This window comes from Myotis brandtii, unplaced genomic scaffold, assembly GCF_000412655.1.
Source record: "Myotis brandtii unplaced genomic scaffold, ASM41265v1 scaffold193, whole genome shotgun sequence".
NCBI lineage: Eukaryota > Metazoa > Chordata > Mammalia > Chiroptera > Vespertilionidae > Myotis > Myotis brandtii.
Genome location: NW_005357191.1, coordinates 2,033,321 through 2,052,790, shown reverse-complemented (window position 1 = coordinate 2,052,790; position 19,470 = coordinate 2,033,321). Strand labels below are relative to the sequence as shown.

The following is a 19,470-nucleotide window of genomic DNA, read 5'->3' as shown; positions in this document are numbered from 1 at the left end:
CGCGCTGGAATTTGAGGCGAAACTGGAGGCGGCAACTTCTATGCAACGAGCGGGACGGAAGCGGCAGGAGGCCGGCCGCCCCGTCTGTGGAGGCGCAGGGAGCTTGACGGCCGAGCCAGGAGCTGGTCCCCAGCAAGGGGCCCCTGCGGGAGGGTCGGGCATGTGATGGGAACAGGGCGGGAGGCTGCTGTGGGGTCGGAGGGAAAGGGGAGCGGCGGCGAGGAGGGCAGAGGGTGGGCTTGGATGGAGGGTCAGGGATCGGACGAGCTGGGATTCCACACGAGACCTGGTGACCCTGGAAACCAGAGGGTAGCCCGGGTCCCAGTGGCTGGGGAGGAGTGCGGGAGGCCTGAAGGGAGAGACGGCAAGCTCACCTTTTTGGAAAACTGTGGGCAATAAATACCGGCTTTGTATGCTTCGTCTCTTAAGCCTCAGCAGGGAGTGTTAGACGCATTTCTTAGACGGAGGCGCTTAGACAAGGACATGTAACCTCTCTCCAGTCCCCAGGAAGCCATAGTAAAGGAGGGAGTCAGCCAGGCCTTTGGGAGCAGAGCCTGAGGGGCTGAGGGCGGTGTGGGGAGCCCCAGAGAGGCCGGAGGAGGACGTCTGTCTGGGCCTGACGGTGCACCAATCTGAGCTGGTCCCGCCAGGCCTGGGCTCTCCTCAGCCCTGCACCCAGCCCAGGGCCAGGGTGTCACAGGGGCTCAGGTGTTTGTGGAGTGGCTGAATGAGTGCAGGAGGAGAAGTGCACGCTCCCTGGTTGGACCGAGTGGGTGGGAGGCCGCCTTGAGGAGACATCTGGCAGGCAGCTGGGTGTGGTGAATGGAGGCTGGGCTGGGAGCTAACGGGGAGCAGAGGAGAGGGCCCAGGATGGGCGCCCCTCACAGGGGGCCCGGGAGGGAGAGGCATCCTGGGAGGTGGGACGCTGCAGGGCGTGAGCACCAGGAGAGGCTGGTGTCCCGGCGCTGGCTCCGGAGGGAGGAGGGAGAGCGGCGAGGCCCGTCCTGCGGGGAGGACAGCCGGGCAGTCAGGCAGTGACGGGGAGGAGAGTGATGTTAGCTGCTGGAGGGGGTGCCCAGCTGGATCGGGGCTCCGCTGGTGGGAAGACGCCCACGGAGAGTAGAGGAGACCATTGCTGGCTCCTGAGCCCGGCTCCTGCCCCAGCCGCTGCTGTGGGGAGGACCAGGCCTGATGGGGGGTGGAGCGGGGCGCTGGAGCAGAAGCACAGACACTTGAGTTAGTGTCGGCCCAGCCAGAGTGGGCGGCCAGGCGCCGGCAGGTGAGAAGCCTCGGGACCCTGAAGCTGACCCCTCCAAGGTGCGCTCTGATCCTAGTGCCAAGCCCTGGCCCATCTCCCCCTGAGCCAGTCGCTTATGGCCTGGGCGCCTCTCTCCCTCTCCCCGGGCCAGTGCGGCAGTGCAATGGGCTGGCGAGGCCTGAGGGCAGTGGGACGGGCTGGATTTCACAGCCTGGCGTCTCGGTCCAGTTTCCAAAACGTTGCTCTGGCAGGGTCCCTGTCGGGGGGCAGGTGGCAGAGGGCGGCCCAAGACGCTTGTCTCGGGGGCTCAGTCCAGAGAGGCTGTCTGCCCCTCTGGACAGTGGGCAGTCAGCTCGGGGACATACAGAGGAAGCAGGTGACAACCGGGCAGCTGGTGGCCCCTGCTGTGAGCTGAGTGGCACTGGGCATCCCAGCTCTCCCCCGTCCCAGCTCCTCAGCCTGAGCCGGACCCCTGTGCTCGGGACAGAGGGTGGGATGGGCAGCGATGCACGCTGGTGCAGGCAGGGTGTGGCCTGGCCCACTGGCCCCGCTCAGTGCTCCGGGACATGGATGTAGGATGTAGGTGCGGCTCACCAGCCTGGGGTCAGTGTGGCTGAAGGGTCCTGGCTCCCAGAGCACAGTGGCCGTGAGGTGTCTCAGGAGAGGGGCCAGCTCCTGGCTGTGCCGCCCACACCCCGGCCCCAGGCTGTGCCTTCCCGACCAGAGAAGGCAGCTGTGGTTCTGTGCGTCACCAGCTGTGGTGCTCACGGGGGCCCAGGGGGCCTTGGGCCTGGACCCGTCCTGCAGGGATTTCCTGGGTGCCAGACCGGCAGGCACACAGAGGTGGCATCAGACGTCCGGCACAGGGACCGAGGTGCTCAGTGACCCCAGGGAGGCCCAGCCGGCGGCTGTGGCTACACAGGAAGGCAGCGGCACTTGCAGCCCGGAGCTTCCGGGAGGGTCTGCAAACTCAGGACGGGATTCCAGGAAGCGCAGTGGAACCCCCACAACCCAGAGCCGGGAAAGCCCAGCCGGTGTATGGGGGTGCGTGGGTGGTTCGATGTGGCTGGGTCTGGGGTTGGAGGGAACAGGCCAGGTGGGGGTGACAGGAGCCAGCAGCACCTGTGGAGGGGGCGGTTCTGAGCTGGGAGCCACCTGGCCGGGGCTGTGGAGGCATCGCCAGAGGCACGGACCAGATGGAGCCCTAGCAAGGGGCTGCGTGAGCACCCAGAGGGCGCCCCGGGAGCAGCCGCAGTGGCTGGGAGGGATGTGGGGCGAGGGCCAGTCTCCGGCTTCAGCAGCAGATGGGGCCCCAGGAGGAGGATCGATGTGGGGAAAGGTGAGGTGCCCCACTGGAGGCAGGTCCTCTGGGTGGAGGTGGCCAACAGGACTTCCCGGGTCTGGGCAGGTAAGGAGACAGGAACGTTGGGAGCGCTTGAGGAGATGGGGCTGAGGGCGGTCAGGGGACCCGGGGTCCTGGCTCCCACCCCTCCTGCCGTGTCTGGGTGTTTCCTCCACATGGAGGATTCCTGTGCCCGCAGCCCTCTGAGATGCCCCTTGGAGAGAGGGGTGGGCAGGGCGAGGGTCTGGAAAGCTGCTCACACTCCCTGCACCGACCTCTGAGCAGGACCCTGCCAACGTGTCGGGGCTGGAGCCAGGGATTCCTGAGTTTCGATCCTTTTCAGACACTGGCTTCCTCTGGGATCTGGGTTTTCCGGTCAGGCCCGAGGCGGGAGTCTGGGAGAGGAAGGTGCGGGTCTGCATCGCGTTGTGGCTGAGGCTGGGCGGCCGGACCACAGGCGCTCCCGGCCCGGGCCAGGCCGGGTGTGGGGGCCCCTCCGGCAGGCGCAGGTCGGGGTGGTGAGTGGGGGACCCGCCACGTGGCCAGCGAGGTCAGCAGGGGTTCATGGGAAAGGACTTGTCGGCCGCAGGAGAGGACATCCTGCCTGCATTTCCCTCTTCCTGCGGCAGAGCCCACGGCCCGATTTAGCAGGGGCCACCTCGGAGCCAGCTGGGCAGCCTGATAACACCGCCTGCCCTGACCCCCAGGCAGGGCCACTGCCCAGCACAGCTGGCTGCACCCACAGCTGTGCTGAGCTGGGAGCCAGCATGTGCCGGGTCCCCTCCTCCCTACACCCCTCTCCCGGGGATCTCAGGCCGCCCCCACTCCCACTCGGCCTCACACCACTCCCTCCTTCCCGAATTTGCCTCCGCGCTGTCCCAGAGCTGCCTCTCCGTTGATCGGAGCATCCTCCCGGCACCCAGGGCTGTGAGTGGGATCCTCAGGCCACATACAAGCATCAACCAATGAATGCACAAACCAGCGGAACAGCAAAACCTCTCGCTCTCTCCCTCTCTCCCTCTCTCAGAAAATTTAAAAATGAATTTAAAGCAGAGCCCTGAGCCTTCAGTGGCCCCCAGTCCAGCTTCCTGGGGGTGGTAGAGGTCCCCATGCTGGGTCCCCAGGGCGAACCTAGCCCCACGCCCACCTAGCAGCGCGCTGCCCTTCACCCCGCCTTCCAGAGGCTTCAAAGGAGAACTCCAGGCCTGCTTTGCTGGGTGCTGCTTCGAGTGGGAGGGGCCTACGGAGGGGGGGCGGGGCGCTTCATCCCCATTGCTGGGCCCTGAGAGCCCAGAACCCAGGCGTTGAGGCGGGCCTGGGGGAAGCTCTTATCCTCACTCAACCTAAAGCTCTATCCTCAGAGCCACCGGCACTTAACCCGATGGAGATTGTTCGTATTAAGCAGGAGCGCAACGGTGCCAGGCGCACCTTCACACTGGGACTGTCAGGCAGCGGCCATACCTCCGTGTAAATGGTTAATCAGTTTGCTCTACACGGTGGTGTGCGAAGGTTGTCACCTTGTGACGTAGGCTTCTGTGCCCGTTTTGGAGGCCAGGAAACGAAGGCGGGAGGGTGAAGGGGCTCACTAGATGCTCGAGCAGCTTCAGGGAGGGGACAGGTGTCTGGCCCGGGTGGCATGGGGGCCAAGGGGCTAGAAGGGGCGGGCGTGCAGGCGGGTGCCCCGTTCCCCGGGGAAGGCTCCAGAGAGGAGCGTGTGTGGATCCTAAATGTCTGACCACCTTGGGGACATTTCACCTTCTACCCCAGAGGCCTCTCACAAGGCCGCTCCGCACAGACGCGTCTTCTCCCAGGCCCACGCCTGGCTGATGCCCACCTCAGAGCAGGACACCTCACCCCCACCCCTCACTTCTACACCTGCCACACTGTGCGCTGTCCCTGTGTCCCCGAGAGCCTCCAGCCGGTCAGGGCCATCACTGCTGGGCTGACACCATGGAAAGGCCTCCTGGTCTTTGCATTAAGGAAGTCAGTGCAGTGAGCCAGTCCGGGGCTGGGGCTGGGGCTGGGGCTGGGGCTGTGCAGGGGGCCCCTGGGAGGCATCTCAGCCTGTGATTCTGGGGCTGGAGTGGGCACCAGGCAGCTGGCAGGTATCAGCGCTGGCTGGAGGGTCACGGGAGGAGCTCAGAGTCTGCCCCCAACACTGGGGAAGCAGGGAAAGGTCTTAAGGCAGGAGAGGGACTTGTGTTCTAGAAAGATCCTCTGACCACTTAGGTCTCGAGCAGTGGGGAGACACTGGTGTGTTGAGTCAGGGGAGGGGCAGGGAGGCTGGCCAGAGGCGGGGGCTGGGGAGGGGCAGCCTGGAATGTCTAGAGCGGCTGGAAGGTGTCCCTCGCAAGGCGTCTGAGCGCCGAGTGCAAAGCCCTTTGCCAGGGCGGCAGGAGGAGGGGGAAGCCTGGTGTGCCCAGCCTCCGCCTTTGATGCTGGACCTGGGAATGGACGTGACTTGGCAACCAGTGGCTGTGGGGCGAATAGAGTCCGAGTGCCTGGCGGGTCCAGGAGGGAGCGCAGTGTTTCCCGGTGAGGACAGAGGATGAGCCCGCCGGGTGGGTGTCGGGTGAAGGCCTTTACGTTTCGTAAACTGCAGAAATGCAGACAGTGCAGCCCCGGGTGGAGGAAATAGTAGCTTCCGTTATCCTGTCCCCAAAGGTAATCTCTGACTAGCAAGTTAACTAAATCGGTGCCTTAGTTCTCTCATCTGCAACATGATGAGAATAGAATGCACGGGGGGTGGGGAGTGGAGAGTAGAGATTAGAGGGCAGGGTGCTTGGCAGGCCAGCCCGTGGAAAGTGCTAACACACGTTTGCTGTTATTGTCCTAACAGGATGCATTGGGGGTAAGCAGAATTAGGGGTCAAAGTGTGGAGCATTTTAAAATTACTGTGAGGCCTGTTGGCTCACATCCTTGCCAGTGCTGGGAGTTCTCCATCCTTTTAACACTTGCTCATGGGGGGGGGGGACGATGCGGGGAGCGAGGGGTGCACAGCGTGTGATCTGGTCAGCGTCTGAGGGCTGAGGGGCAACCAGCAGAAGACCTATGAGGAGCAGGGCCCCCCAGGACTGGAGCTCAGCAGAGCTGCGGGGGATATTGGGGAGCTCAGAGGTGGCCTCGAAGCCCCGGGGGTGGGCTACCTCTAGAAGGAGGGAGCACAGGGGGGAGCACACGAGTGACAAGAGCAGAGCCCCGGGCGAAAGGATCTGGCCCAGAGCCTGAGGCTGGCCCTGTGACCTGGGCCTCATTTCTCCACTATATGGCCCAGGCTCTTGCCCTCTGGCCTTTGCACTGGTCCCTCTGTCCTGTGTGTCCTTTTCCTGGGCCAGCAAACTCCTACTCAGTCTACAAAGCCCATTTAAGCCCATTGAACATGCCTCCCACCAGCAAGGTGTTCTATGGCGCCCCCTCCCCAGATGCTGTGACCATGGCACAGGGTCCCATTGCGATGCAAAGCTGTGACAGACAAAGCGTTCAGCAGGCAGCAACGAAGAAGGGCTCCGTGTGCATGCGCCAGTGACTGTCCTTACGTTGGCTCTTAATGTATATTATGTTATTTGTGGTCTGTGGTTCCCAATAATTCGACGAACCATTCACATTTCACAAGTGAGAAAACGGGCTTGGAGGAAGTGACCTGTCCACGTCCACGCAGCCAGAGAGTGGCTTTGTGGTGCACGCAGCCAGGTTCGGGGGGACCCTCCCACCCCAGCCACCAGCCCTGCAGGGTCAGGGAGAGGGGACTAGTGGCCTCTTGACTCTCACCCTTCATCTCCGAAGGCACAGAGGCTTCCGGCCAGGTGGGGGGACTCCAGACAGAACACCCCGCACCTTCCCCAGGTCCATACGCAGGCTCTGGAGCAGGTCTCCCCCACCTGCCCAGCCCTAGGGCCAAAGCACGGAGACCCCAAGCCCAGCCCCACATGGCCAAGCCCAGCCCCACATGGCCAGCTGCCCCCCAATGCTTCTCCCTCAGCTCAGCTCCAGGCTGCAGTCACTGGCCTGACCCTGCTGCCTCTGTCCTCCTGGGCACAGGTGCTGCGACTGGTGACGGCCACACAGCCCGTCATCCCCAGGGGACCAGGACAAGGCCTGCAATAACTGCTCCCTCTACACTCTGCCAGGGATGGAGAGGTACCTCTGAGGTCACAGGCCATCCTGACCCCCAGGAGCAGCCCAATGACACAGTTGCTCCCTGTGGCCGGGTCAGGGCCCAGTGGGGGTGGTCTCTCAGCCTCGTCTCAGGCACCCCCGCCCCCCATGGCCCTGAGCAGCAGTAGCAGTTCTGCAGGCACGGGGAGCAGGGAAGGACAGACACACAGCCGCAGCCCGCTGGGCAGTGGGCCGGGGCCTGGTGCGCTCTGCAGGTGGACAGTGGGTATGGCTGGTGGGTTGGGAGGTGAAAATGGCCAGGAGGGAGGGGCCTTTTGGGATTGACCTCACCCTGAAGGCCAGGCCAAGGTCAAGGACAGCTCCAGAGGATCAGTAAGGGCCAGCGAAGGTGGTTAAGAGTCGCTCCTCTGGGCTGAGGAACAGATTGGAGGCCAGGAAGGAGGCTGCTGGCGCTCCGGTGGTGGTGGTGGTAGGAGGGAAGCAGGTGGAGAAGTGTGAGGGGGCCCTGGGCAGGGAGAGGCCTGGATCAGCAGCCCGGGCTCCGCCACAGCGGCTGGCCGTCACTGCTGGGGGCCTGGAGCGTCCGTTTCCTTGCTGTTCACTGGACCAGAGACCCCACCCTCCCTCCCAGGCTCAAATGTGTGAGGATCAAATGAGGCAGTGAATGCTGGGCCGCGGTCAGCACTAACTCACAGGACTTCCTGCCCCTCCTGCCCACCCCCCACCAGGACCCCGGTGTCTGCTCCCAGTCAGCTCCCTGCCCAAGGCTGCTGACAGCACAGAGAAGAGGTGTGCACTCTGGCCTCGCTGACCTCGGCGCGGTGCCGGCCCCGATGCTGTGCGCCTGGGGGGCCAGGGCCACTGGCCAGGGGAAGGAAGGAGCCAGTTCCTGGGCCAGGAAGAGGAAGGCAGGGGGAGTGCGGCAGAGGCCAGGATGACAGTGCTTCCTGCTGCGGGAAGGGAAGGACAGCGGGACAGACAACAGCCCGGCAGGAAGGATGCTCCCTCTTCAGGGCTGCAGGTGGGGGCTGGGCAGCATGGCGCCTCTGGGCCTGGCAGCCCTCAGGCCTGATCTGTCCAGCTGCTGAGCAACCTGGAGTACACGCGGTCCCCAGGGATCCTGGTCATTAAAACTGGAACATCTTTTCCAGAGGAACCACAGGGTCTGACACAGTTCCAACCCAAAGGAAGACTCAGAAGTTTATTTAGCCAGCCAGCCATCCCTCTATCCTTCCATCCACCATCCACCCATTCATCCTGTGCATCTGTTGGTCCATGCATCCTTCTATCCATCTATCTGTCCTTCCATCTAGCCATCCTTCCTTCCACCCATCCATCCATCCATCCATCCACCCATCCACCCATCCATCCATCCATCCATCCATCCATCCATCCATCCATCCACCCATCCACCCATCAATCCATCCATCAATCCATCCATCCATCCATCCATCCATCCATCCATCCATCCATCCAACCATTAAACAAGTATTTATTGAACCTTGACTCTGTGCCAGGTGCTGTGCTAGGCACAGGGTGGTGTAGAAAAGAGGCCCGTCTTTGTTCTTACCCCATTGAAACCTAACTGTCTAGTAGAGGAATTGGAAAAACGCAACTTAGACAAATTGAGATAAGAAGGATGAAGTAAACAACCAGGAGGCTGAGATGAGGAGGTCATGTCTAAGCGGAAGGCGAGAAGCCGGCTGTGCAGGTCATGTGAGGAGGCAAACAGGAGAAGAGGTGTGTGCAATGGGCTGGGGTTTGCAAGGAGCACAACATATTGTGGAAGAGCCTCAGGCCGTGGTGGCTGGAGGGTGTGAGCAGGAGAGGAAGTGGACCAGAAGGTATGGGGAGGGGGTGGGGCCAGCCCAAGGTCAGGAGTTTGGATTTTCCTGAATGTTTAGTGGGAAGTCACTGGCAGGAAAGCACAAACATGCCTTTAAACTACCACTGACAACTATGTGAGGAGTGGAGGACAGGAGCGGCTGAGGAGCCGTGAGGGCCGAGCGCAGCAGGCAGGCCCCAGGCCCCAGGAGGGCGGGACCTGGCTCAGACGTGCTTGGTGGTGGACAGAAGGGCGGGCCGGGAGAGATGGCCATCCACTCTGTCTGGCGGGATGGATGCTATCAAAGAGGAGCCTTTGGCCCTAGCTGGTGTGGCTCAGTGGATAGAGCGTCAGCCTGTGGACTGAAGGGTCCCAGGTTCGATTCTGGTCAAGGGCACATGCCTGGGTTGTGGGCTCGATCCCCAGTGTGGGGCGTGCAGGAGGCAGCCGGTCGTTGATTCTCTCTCATCATTGATGTTTCTCTCTCCCTCTCCTTTCCTCTCTGAAATCAATAAAAATATATTTAAAAACTAGTTAATCCATTAATTATTATTATTATTTTTTTTAAAGAGGAGCCTTTGGCAGGGTGGAGAGGTGTGAGCCTGGAGTTCAGCCTCAGACATGTGGAACTCGGGGGTGTATGGGGCGGCCAAACACAGCGGTAGCTGGATCCTTCAAGCTGGAGTTGAGAGAAGGGGTCTGGGCAGGAGATGGAGAACTGGAGGTATCTGGACATTTAGGAGAGAGGACGGCGGAGAACAGAGAGTGAGGCGACAGCCTTTGGTGCTAGGCAGAGGGGCAGGGGGAGCATGAGGGGAGAGTGGGATCACAGAAGGCAGCAGAGAAGGGACAGCTCTGGTCCCTGCCCACGAGGGCCCACTGTCCTGCAGCCTCGGGGTCCTGGGAGCCGTGAAGCAGGGGATGGGGCTGCACCCAGTGGGAGGATGAGCACTGTGAGAGGAGGGGAACAGGGAGAGAGCTCTGTATGGAGGGGATGGAGGAGGACCAGTGGCTGGAAGGGAGTATAGGACCAAGGAATTGGGGTTTTATTTTTTCTTATAAGACAGGAGATGATTCCACAGAGAAATATTGGTGATCAGAAGAGAAAGAAGTAATCTGCAGGAGTCAGGTCCAGGGGGCTGGGGTCCTTGACCTGATGGAGGGCTTGACCTTGGGAGTTGGAGTGTCAGAGGGTTCCAGGGCCCCAGGCTGGGGGTGTGGGGTTTGAATGTGGAAACATGGGGTGTCTCCATCTAATGGCTTCACTTCATTAAGGCTGAGAGGGCAGGGAGGGGGAAGAAAACCCTGACCTGCAGCCCCAGGCCCTGTGAAGTTCGGCCACTGGGAAAGAAAGAGCAGAGGCTGCAGTGCGGCTCCGTCCTTGCCGAAGCTCTGAGCCACTGAGGGACACGTGATGTCCCGGGGTTGGGGTGGAGGGTGAGAGGCAGTGATGGACCATGAGCCATGCTGTTCCAGGACAAGGGTGAGGCCAGAGGGTGGTGACAGTGGGGAGGGGTCCCTGGCCGGGGAGTGCGGCTACGGCTGAAGGACTTAGCAGCAGTGCGACAAGGGCACCTAGCAGGAGGCAGAGGAGAGAAACTCAGGAAGAGAGGTGCTTGGTGATGGCGCACTTTCTGGGGAGGACCAGGAACAGGGTGTACCCGGGAAGTGAGGGGCCTCGGGGGCCGGGGGAGGGCGTAGAGATGATGACTGAAAAGGCGCTGGTGAGTCATGTGTGGATGTTGAAGTCATGGGGAATGGCCTGAGTTGAGGTGGAGGGGGCTGGAGAGCCGGGAGCAGAGAATGAGGGGAAGTGACCAAGACAACAGCTGATGACAGCTTTAGTGGGGAGTGGGTGTTGCCCTCGGAGAAGGGGAGGTGGCCACAGGGAGTTCTGCACGGAGAGCAATCACCACCACAGGGCCCGTGGTGTCCTCAGAAAGCCAGGTTTCAGTGAAGGCAGGAAGGATGGAGGACAGTGATGTCTACAGCAAAGTCTGCTGATCGCACAGGTCCCCGTGGAAGTGAGTGAAGACAGAGGGGCACTGGGCAAGTCAGGGCCTATGGCAGTGGTTCTCAACCTTCTGGCCCTTTAAATACAGTTCCTCATGTTGTGACCCAACCATAAAATTATTTTCGTTGCTACTTCATAACTGTAATGTTGCTACTGTGATGAATCGTCATGTAAATATCTGATATGCAGGATGGTTTTAGGCAACCCCTGTGAAAGGGTCGTTCGACCGCCAAAGGGGTCACGACCCACAGGTTGAGAACCACTGGCCTATGGCCACAGAGAAGAGACCCACTTGGGTGGGTAAAAAGGTTGACAAGCACAATGGATGCTTCTCCTTTGATACAGCATTAGTACAGGAGGAAGATGCTTCCTTTGGTGGTATGGTGGCCTCTAGGGAGGAAGCTCCTACAAGCTCTATTCCCCTTTCCATGCATTCACCCCCATTCACTTGTCTATCCAGTGACCTACACATCCATCCATCCTTTCACCCACACATCCAACCACCTCTCACCCATCCATCCACCCACCCATCCATCCATCCACCCATCCACTCACCATCCATCCATCCACCCACCCATTCATTCATCTACCCATCCATTCACCATCCATCCATCCACTCACCATCCATCCATCCATCCATCCACCCATCCATTCACCCACACATCCAACCACCTCCCTTTCATCCATCCACCCATCCACCCGCCCATCCATCCATCCACCCATCCACTCACCATCCATCCATCCACCCATCTATCCATCCATCCATTCATCCACCCATGCACTCACCATCTATCCATCCATCCACCCACACATCCACCCACCCATCCACCCATCCATCCAACCATCCACCCACCCACCCATCCACTTCTCCACCCATCCATCCAACCATTCATCCGTCCATCCATCTATCCAGACCACCCATCCATCCATCCATCCATCCATCCATCCACCCACCCATCCACCCACCCATCCATCCATCCGTCCATCCACCCACCCATTTACCCATCCATCCATCCATCCATCCACCCATTCATTCATCCACCCATCCATTCACCATCCTTCCATCCACCCATCCATCCTTTCATCCATCCACCCACCCATCCATCCATCCATCCACCCATCCATCCATCCATCCATCCATCCATCCATCCACCCACCCATCCACCCACCCATCCATCCACCCATCCACCCACCCATCCATCCATCCGTCCATCCACCCACCCATTTACCCACCCACCTACCCATCCATCTACCCATTCATTCATCCACCCATCCATTCACCATCCATTCACCCATTCTCCTATCCATCGAGCAGGAGCACCAAGGAGGCTGACACTGTCTGAGTAACTGTCTGCTCCATAGGAAGGGAAGCATGAACCATACCCGGACAAGTCAGCTTCTCAGGAAGGAGGAGCACAATGTTCTGGGTGAAAGACTTGAGATATGAGAAGCCTGGCACTTTGGGATGATGGTGGGAGGTCCATGCCTCTCAGAGATGTGTCGGGAGATGAGGCTGGAGAGAAGGGCAGTGGGCAGAAGGGAGTGGCCTGCTTTATCTTGGAAGCAAAGGGAAGCCTTTGACATCTGTGACATCTGCCACAGCTTCGTAGCTAGGGGTACCGTGTGTGCCCTGGATGTGCACCCCAAAGAGAGGACCCTAAGCCTTTCTGGAGTCCCCAGGGCAACACTGCAGGCATCACTGGGGGATTCCTGTTCCCAGGGCAGGTGGGTGCTGGCTGCTGAGGCTCTCCTCTGGTGACCACATGCCAGCCGTCCCCTGTGGTCCAAGCCTAAGCCCATCACGCCCCCTTCTCTGCAGCTCAGAGGCCGGCTGTCTGCCTGCTGTGGCTTTGTTCACTCTCCGCTGCCTGGGAAATCCTATTTGTCCTTTGAGGTCCAGGTCAGAGCCCCCTTCCCAATTCCTTCCCGGCTCCTCACAACGGCAGGAGGGCCTCCTCATGTGGGGTACCCTCTCCAGCAGCCCAGGGATGCAGTGGGGGGCTGGTGTGCATGGAAGGCCAGGCACCACCTGGTGGCAGAGCCCACATGGAGAAGCCCCTGGGAGCGGAGCCCAGGCCACTTTTCCGTTAGGGCCTGAGGGCAGGAGGCAGCGTCCTGGCTTCAGGCTAAGGAGGGACTTCGCAGCGGTCAGTGCCTCTGAGGGGCCAGTATGCTCCTGCTGATGGGCCTCAGTTTCCCTGTCTGTACAGTGGGACTAGATGCTTGGGGAGGGTTTTCCAGCCCTGGCCATCTTGTCCATTGGTGCTACACCAAGATCTTGGTATATGGAGGGTACCACCCAGGGCCTCTTCCCAGGGAGGTTAGTGGTGTGCGGGGTTAGGGTGGTATAGAACTAATTGGGGGGCGGGGGCCTGGCCTCGGGGAGCTGGGTTGGGAGGGCAGAGGAGCTGGACCTATTGGGAGGGAAGGGGCAGGGGCAGGTAGTGGGCCCTGCCCCCCGGGAGGACAGGGACTTGCGGGGAGGGACAGGACACAGCCCTGGGCCTCCAGCCATGCAGTCCTCTCTTCCTGTTGTCTCAGGATGGTCCTGGCAGGATACATCTGCCAGAGTTCCAGACCCAGACCTCCGGGGTCTGCCAGATCACACGCGTGCACACACACACACTAACATGTCAAAGTCCATGTGTGCACATGCACTGACATGTCAAAGACATGTCACATATACACCCACCCCATAAAAACACAGATCCATGCCCACAGATAGACACATATTTACACACACACACACACACATGCTCACACGCACACGCAGGCCATCACGCTAGTAGGAGGATGGTGGGTGAGGAGCTGAGGGTCCATGCCGGGGTCCTGGGGGGCTGGGCGTGTGTTCAGCTGGGCCAGGCGAGTTATGTGTGTGTTTGGGGACAAGCCCTGTGGGAAGCATGCGGGGCTGAAGCAGGCAGAGTCGGAGGAGCTAGGGCAGCCAGTGGGGCCTGGAGGCTGGACAGAAGTTGGGGCCAAGGACACATGAGGTGGACTCCATGGGGCCTGGCGGAGCATGAGGTCCTGGGAAGGCCGAGGCCTCAGTTCTGGGCATGCTCGGGGACAGTCTGCGCTGCGAGGACCCCTCACAGGCAGAAGGGAGGGGCCTTCGGGCAGATATGTGGGGTGCACAAGGCCCAGGTGACCTGCGGCAGGCCTCCCCAATACAGGATGAGGTCTGCAGCATCCCCCCAACCTCATGCTGGCAGCTCAGCCCCGTGGGGTCTGGGCCAGGGGTCTGGGCTGGATCCCGGCCTCGGCCAGGGCTCACTTGGGTGGGTCCCGGGCAGGAGCCATGGGCAGGGAGCGCCTAGTCCTGTTGCCGGGGCCCCTGCCCTAGGGGGGTCTGCGCCTGGTTGACATTGTCGCATGAACTCGTGACCCGGCGCCACACTAACCCTGTCCTCTACCCCAGGCCTGGTGAGTGGCTACTCCATGAGCCCCCCGACCCTAAACATCACGGAGGAGACACACGTCATTGACTCCAACGACAGCCTGTCCATCTCCTGCAGGTACTCAGCCCCCAGCCAGAGGAGCAGGGCCCTGGGGCCCCCTTGTCTGTCAGGCAAAGGAGACTAAGAACTGAGGCCGGAGAAGGTGGTGGAGAGTCCAGGAGGCAGCTCCTCCGGGCAGAGAGGCCTTGAGGCTTAGTGGGCCTCCCTGGGGGCCTGGGAGCTGGCAGACCCTGCAGACCCAGGCACCCTGCACCCACCTCCCCCACAGCCACCCCTGGTCATTTCACATGGACCACAGACCATCACCCTGCACCCACCCCTGGGTCACCCTGTACCCACTTCAGCAGCCGCTGTTCAGCCCAGGCCAGTTAGCCAATTTCAAAGGCTCCGGACATGTTATCCGCCTGCAGCCCAGCTATGCTCTGAGGCCAGCCTGCCGCACAGAGGCCTGGAGCCAGGCAGAGGCCCGGGACTCAGTGCCCGCTGTGGGCTGGGTCCATGGTGTGTGCCCCAGCACCCGGCTGGCCTGACCTCCGGGTGAGACAAGCTGTGGGCAAGCCTTGGCCCCTGGGGCTGCAGTGGAGCCCCTCTTGACCTCTGCCTCCTCTGCCAGGGGGCAGCACCCCCTCCAGTGGGCCTGGCCAGGGGCTCAGGAAGCGCCAGCCACGGGGGAAAAGGACAGTGAAGACCTGGGGTTCGTTCGCGACTGCGAAGGCACGGATGCCCGGCCCTACTGCAAGGTGCTGCTGCTCCCCGAGGCCCACGCCAACGACACGGGCAGCTACGGCTGCTACTACAAGTACATCAAGGCCCGCATCGAGGGCACCACCGCGGCCAGCACCTATGTGTTCGTAAGAGGTGAGGGGCCCAGCCCCACGCACTCCTGCAGCCAACGAGGTGACAGGCAGGGTCCTGGGGGGGCAGCTGGCCCCCACCCCCCACCCCTGGCCTCCAGACCTCCTGGGACTGCCCTGGAGGCCCCACCTGGGCAGAGACCCCCTCAAGCTCCACCTGCCCTTCCCACAAACTGCGCTCTCTCTGCAGACTCGGAGCAGCCGTTCATCAACAAGCCAGGCACGCTCCTGGTCGACAGGAAGGACTCCATGTGGGTGCCCTGCCTGGTGTCTATCCCTGGCCTCAACGTCACCCTGCGCTTGGTACAGCCCCCTCACCCCCCACGACCTAGCCCTCCTGTCCTCTCCCTGGGAAAGGCAGCCATTGACCTGGCCAGGAGGAAGGGGGCAGCGGGAGCTGACGGCCACCATATCCCAGCAGCCAAGCTCAGTGCTGCAGCCCGACGGGCAGGACGTGCTGTGGGATGACCGCCGGGGCATGCGGGTGCCCACGCCGCTGCTGCGAGACACCCTGTATCTGCAGTGCGAGACCACCTGGGGCGGCCAGGCCTTCCTGTCCAACCCCTTCATCGTGCACATCACAGGTAGGGGCTGTCCTGGGCCACAGGGTCCAGGGAGGAAGACTGCAGGGGGAGATGGAGACCCCAGATTCTCAGTGATGGGGCCGTAGGTGCCACCGCTGGTCTTGGTGGGTGCCCTGCGCCCTGCACTCCGGGTGCTGTGCTGGTGAGGGGCTTGGGGGTCACTGCTCATGTGTCGCCAGGCAACGAGCTCTATGACATCCAGCTGTTCCCCAAGAAGTCCATGGAGCTGCTCGTCGGGGAAAAGCTGGTCCTGAACTGCACCGTGTGGGCCGAGTTCAACTCGGGCGTCACCTTCGACTGGGACTACCCAGGGAAGCAGGTAAGGCCGCCGGCTCTGCCAGGGCTGTGCCAGAGCCACCTCCAGGCGTCCCATCCCTGCCCGGCCCCCCCTGTGCCATGCCTGCCGGCCTGGCACTCACTGCCTGTGTGTAGCGAAGGTGCAGACTGCGCTCTGCCCCGGAAGCCTTGGTCCGATGGGGACATTTTCCTCCCCGGGGACATCTCTGGGTGCGTCCCGGCTCCCCCGGCACTGCTGGCTGGGCTGGGTGCGTGTCTTTGGTGTCAGCCCTCCGGGGCTGCCTGTTCTGACCCTGCACTTCCCCTGGGCACGGGCAGGCCGAGCGGGGCAAGTGGGTGCCCGAGCGGCGCTCCCAGCAGACGCACACCGAGCTCTCCAGCATCCTGACCATCCACAACGTCAGCCAGCGCGACCTCGGCCCGTACACGTGCGAGGCCAACAATGGCATCCAGCGGTTCCGGGAGAGCACCGAGGTCATCGTGCACGGTGCGTCTGGGGCGGGGTCAGCGTGCCCAGCAGGGCCTGGGTGGTCACCGGGCCTGTGGAACAAGGGTCCTTGTGCAGCTCGGGCCAGGGTCAGAGGTCATAGTGCACCAAGCAGGACGAAGTCCAGCCCAGGGCAAGGGAGGGCTGTGGGCGGATGGCCTGTCTGGCCCCCACACCCTGCTGGGCAGAGGGAGCCCCAGTCTGCAAGGGTCTGTCCTCGGGGCGCAGGGCCGTGGCTGAGGCCCTGGGCAGTGGTGGGTAAGCCATGCCAGCCCCTGGATTTACACCGATGCCTCCCGTCTGGCAGAAAAACCTTTCATCAGCGTCGAGTGGCTCAAGGGCCCCGTCCTGGAAGCCACAGCAGGAGACAAGCTGGTGAAGCTGCCCGTGAAGCTAGCTGCGTACCCCCCACCGGAGTTCCAATGGTACAGTCCTGGCTCCTGCCCCTCATTACCTGCAGGCCTGGCTGACCTTGGGTGAGGAGGGCAGCATCCTCCCAGGCTGGGCCTGTGCCCTGAGCCTGCGAGGGCCCCCTCTGAAGGCACTAAGGAGCGTGCGTATAACGCGATAATCCAGCCTGGGTTGCTGCTAAACTGTGGAAACTGGTAAATGCCAGCCTCCAGGTGTGTGCGGGCGTGGTGGGCGCCGCAAGGGGCTCCCACTGCCTCCTGCACCTGCTCAGCCTCAGGTCCCGCGCCTGGAGCGCATCACAGAGCCCTGCCTGCCTGCAGCAATGGCTTCAGGTTTCCTAGGCCTCGTTGGGACAGTGTGCCACCTCAGGGCCCTCCCATCTAGAACTCGGAGATGCCATGGGTTCACAGGCTGTTGGGGAGCCAGGCCTCTGCCAGGCCTGAGCCGCTTGGCAGTGAGCGAGGGCTTCGTGGAGGCCCGCAGGCTGCTGGAGCCCCTAAAGCAAGGTCACGGGATCAGGCAGGGGTCCCTCGGTGGTGGCTCTGCCCTGGCCAGCACTCCTGAGAGCTCCCCCAGAACTCGGGAAGGCACAGCGCCCCCCAGCACGTGGCCCAACCCTAGGGTGTCACACTCTCACCTGACCTCCATCACAGCGATGAGGAGAAGAGGCCGGGAAAGGGAAGGGCATTCCTGCCTGAGCCCAGAGACCTGGGAGCCGGCTCTGTGCTTTCCCAGCCGCCAGAGGAGCCGTGCCCTCCAGCCTGGGCACCTCCCTGCAGGCAGAGCCTCTCCGAAAGCGCGGACCTGCGCTCGGCAGGAGCCCAGCTGCGGGAGCAGCTTCTCTTGGAGGGCACAGCATCCCCTGGTCCGGGCCCGGGGTGACCCTGCCTCTGAGGCCACAGACTTTGGGGTCCACTGGGGACACCTGGTGCAAGACCAGAGCCCGTAAGGCAGGGTTTGAAGAGCAGGGATGCAGCCTGGAGGCTCCCTCACAGGCGTGGCCTCCCGAGCACCTGGGGCCTGACCTGTCCTCCAAGGCCCTCAGGACTGACCCAGCTCTGGGTGGGCGGCTGGCTGTGCTGCACCTGGGATCTGGCCCAGGGCCGACCCTCACGCAGCCGGCTGCGCACCGTTCCCACCACAGCTGGCCTTTCTCTTCTCACTTGACCAACATCTTCCTCCAACAAGTGCTCAGCTGTCAGCTGGCCCCATTGTTGGCGGAGACATTTCCCAGGACACTAGTGGTCACCGTGGTCACCACAGCCCACGGGGGCCCACAGCTGGGTATGTGATGACTGAGTGAGTGAGTGGGTGGAAACCTAGTGGACATCCAGGCTGGCCCTCAGCTTCTGAAGCGCCAGGCCTCAGCCAGACCTCATGACCTCGCCAGAAAGGGCACTTCCTTTCTTTTTTTAAAAAAAAATATTTTTTTTTATTGATTTCAGAGAGGAAGGGAGAGGGAGAGAGAGATAGAAACATCAATGAGAGAGAATCATTGATCTGCTGCCTCCTGCTCACCACCTACTGGGGATCGAGCCTGCCACCCAGGCATGTGCCCTTGGCCAGAATTGAAATGGGGCCATTCAGTCCGCAGGCCGACGCTCTATCCACTGAGCCAAGCCGGCCAGGGCCAGAAGGTGCATTTCATTTCCCGGTTTTCCGATGAGGACACGGGCTTGAGGCAGTGAAGGGTTCGCTAGGATCGCAGAGGTGGCAGGTGGCAGACTCAAGACAGCACCAGAGCTGCCCGCCCTGCCCTGTGGCCCCAGTGAGTCCCGGCCCTCCCGGTGGGGCTGTGGTGCCACAGTTGAGAAGGGTCCCTGCATCCCCCTCACTGCTGGCTCTGCCCGAGGGCGGTGCCCCTCCTGGGCCTCTCTGGCCTGTACACCCGGGAAGGCGCCCACCTGGCAGGGACCATGTGTTTCCAGGCAGAGTCCAGAACGGGGGTGCAGCTCAGGACCGGGGGTGCCCCTCCCGGTTCACACGCGCAGCAAACATGCTCTGGGCACCTCCTGGTGCCCGGCACCGCTTCTGTGCAGGGGACGCAGCGGTGAGGGGACAGTCCAGCTCGGGGAGAGCATGGGAAGCAGAGTGTAGGAGAGCAGGCAGCAGAACAGGGCGAGGGCCCGCTGGTTCCCAGGCTTGTCTGACGAGCGGGTGCTTGGTTACATGGAGGAGGGAGGGGAACGGGAATTCAAGCTCCAGAGGGAGGCAGGGCCCAACAGGGCCAGGGTCCAGGCTGCACCGGGGACTGCACCTCCCTCCTTCACTGAAACCCGTGGGGAAGGGACAGGCCTGCTGGGAAGGTGGCAGGACACTCCCGCGGGCCTAGGAGCCTGGCTGCCGGAGGCTGGCCCTGGCCACAGACAGGCCGGAGAGGAGGTGCTGAGCAGTAACTCCCCGCCTGTGGGAAGCCCTGTCCAGACCTCAGTGCTCCTGAGCCTGTGGGACGTGCTCCTGCCTGGCGGCCACCCCCACAGCCTTTAGGCCATCTGCTCCCCGTGCAGGGTCCGCTGTCCTCCCCTACACCCAGCAGCCTCCTGGCCTGCAGGGGTCCTGCTCCCAACGGTGCATTCCAGTTGCAGGGGCTGGGGTGTGGCAGGGAAGGAGGGCAGGGGTGGGTGGAGGTGGGGGCCATGGAGCGCCCTGAACTCCCTTCCCGGGCCAGGTACAAGGACAGAAAGGCCGTGTCGGGGCGCCACAGTCCACATGCCCTGGTGCTCAAGGAGGTGACCGAGGCCAGCGCAGGCGTCTACACCCTCGCCCTGTGGAACTCCATGGCCGGCCTGAAGCGCAACATCAGCCTGGAGCTGGTGGTGAACGG

At 62.2% G+C, this 19,470-nt stretch overlaps 1 protein-coding gene across 1 annotated transcript in view; it reads left to right on the top strand.

Annotated features, from left to right (window-relative positions):
- FLT4 (fms-related tyrosine kinase 4) overlaps nt 1–19,470 on the top strand; it is a gene marked incomplete at its 3' end in the record, with an annotated part of 44,691 nt that overhangs the window by 6,957 nt on the left and 18,264 nt on the right. Inside the window, exons 4-11 of the mRNA XM_014538589.1 lie at nt 13,974–14,070; nt 14,627–14,871; nt 15,058–15,170; nt 15,289–15,451; nt 15,631–15,770; nt 16,067–16,235; nt 16,543–16,660; nt 19,315–19,469. Coding sequence (XP_014394075.1) covers nt 13,974–14,070; nt 14,627–14,871; nt 15,058–15,170; nt 15,289–15,451; nt 15,631–15,770; nt 16,067–16,235; nt 16,543–16,660; nt 19,315–19,469 — 1,200 coding nt within the window. The remainder of the gene's footprint in view (nt 1–13,973; nt 14,071–14,626; nt 14,872–15,057; nt 15,171–15,288; nt 15,452–15,630; nt 15,771–16,066; nt 16,236–16,542; nt 16,661–19,314; nt 19,470) is intronic.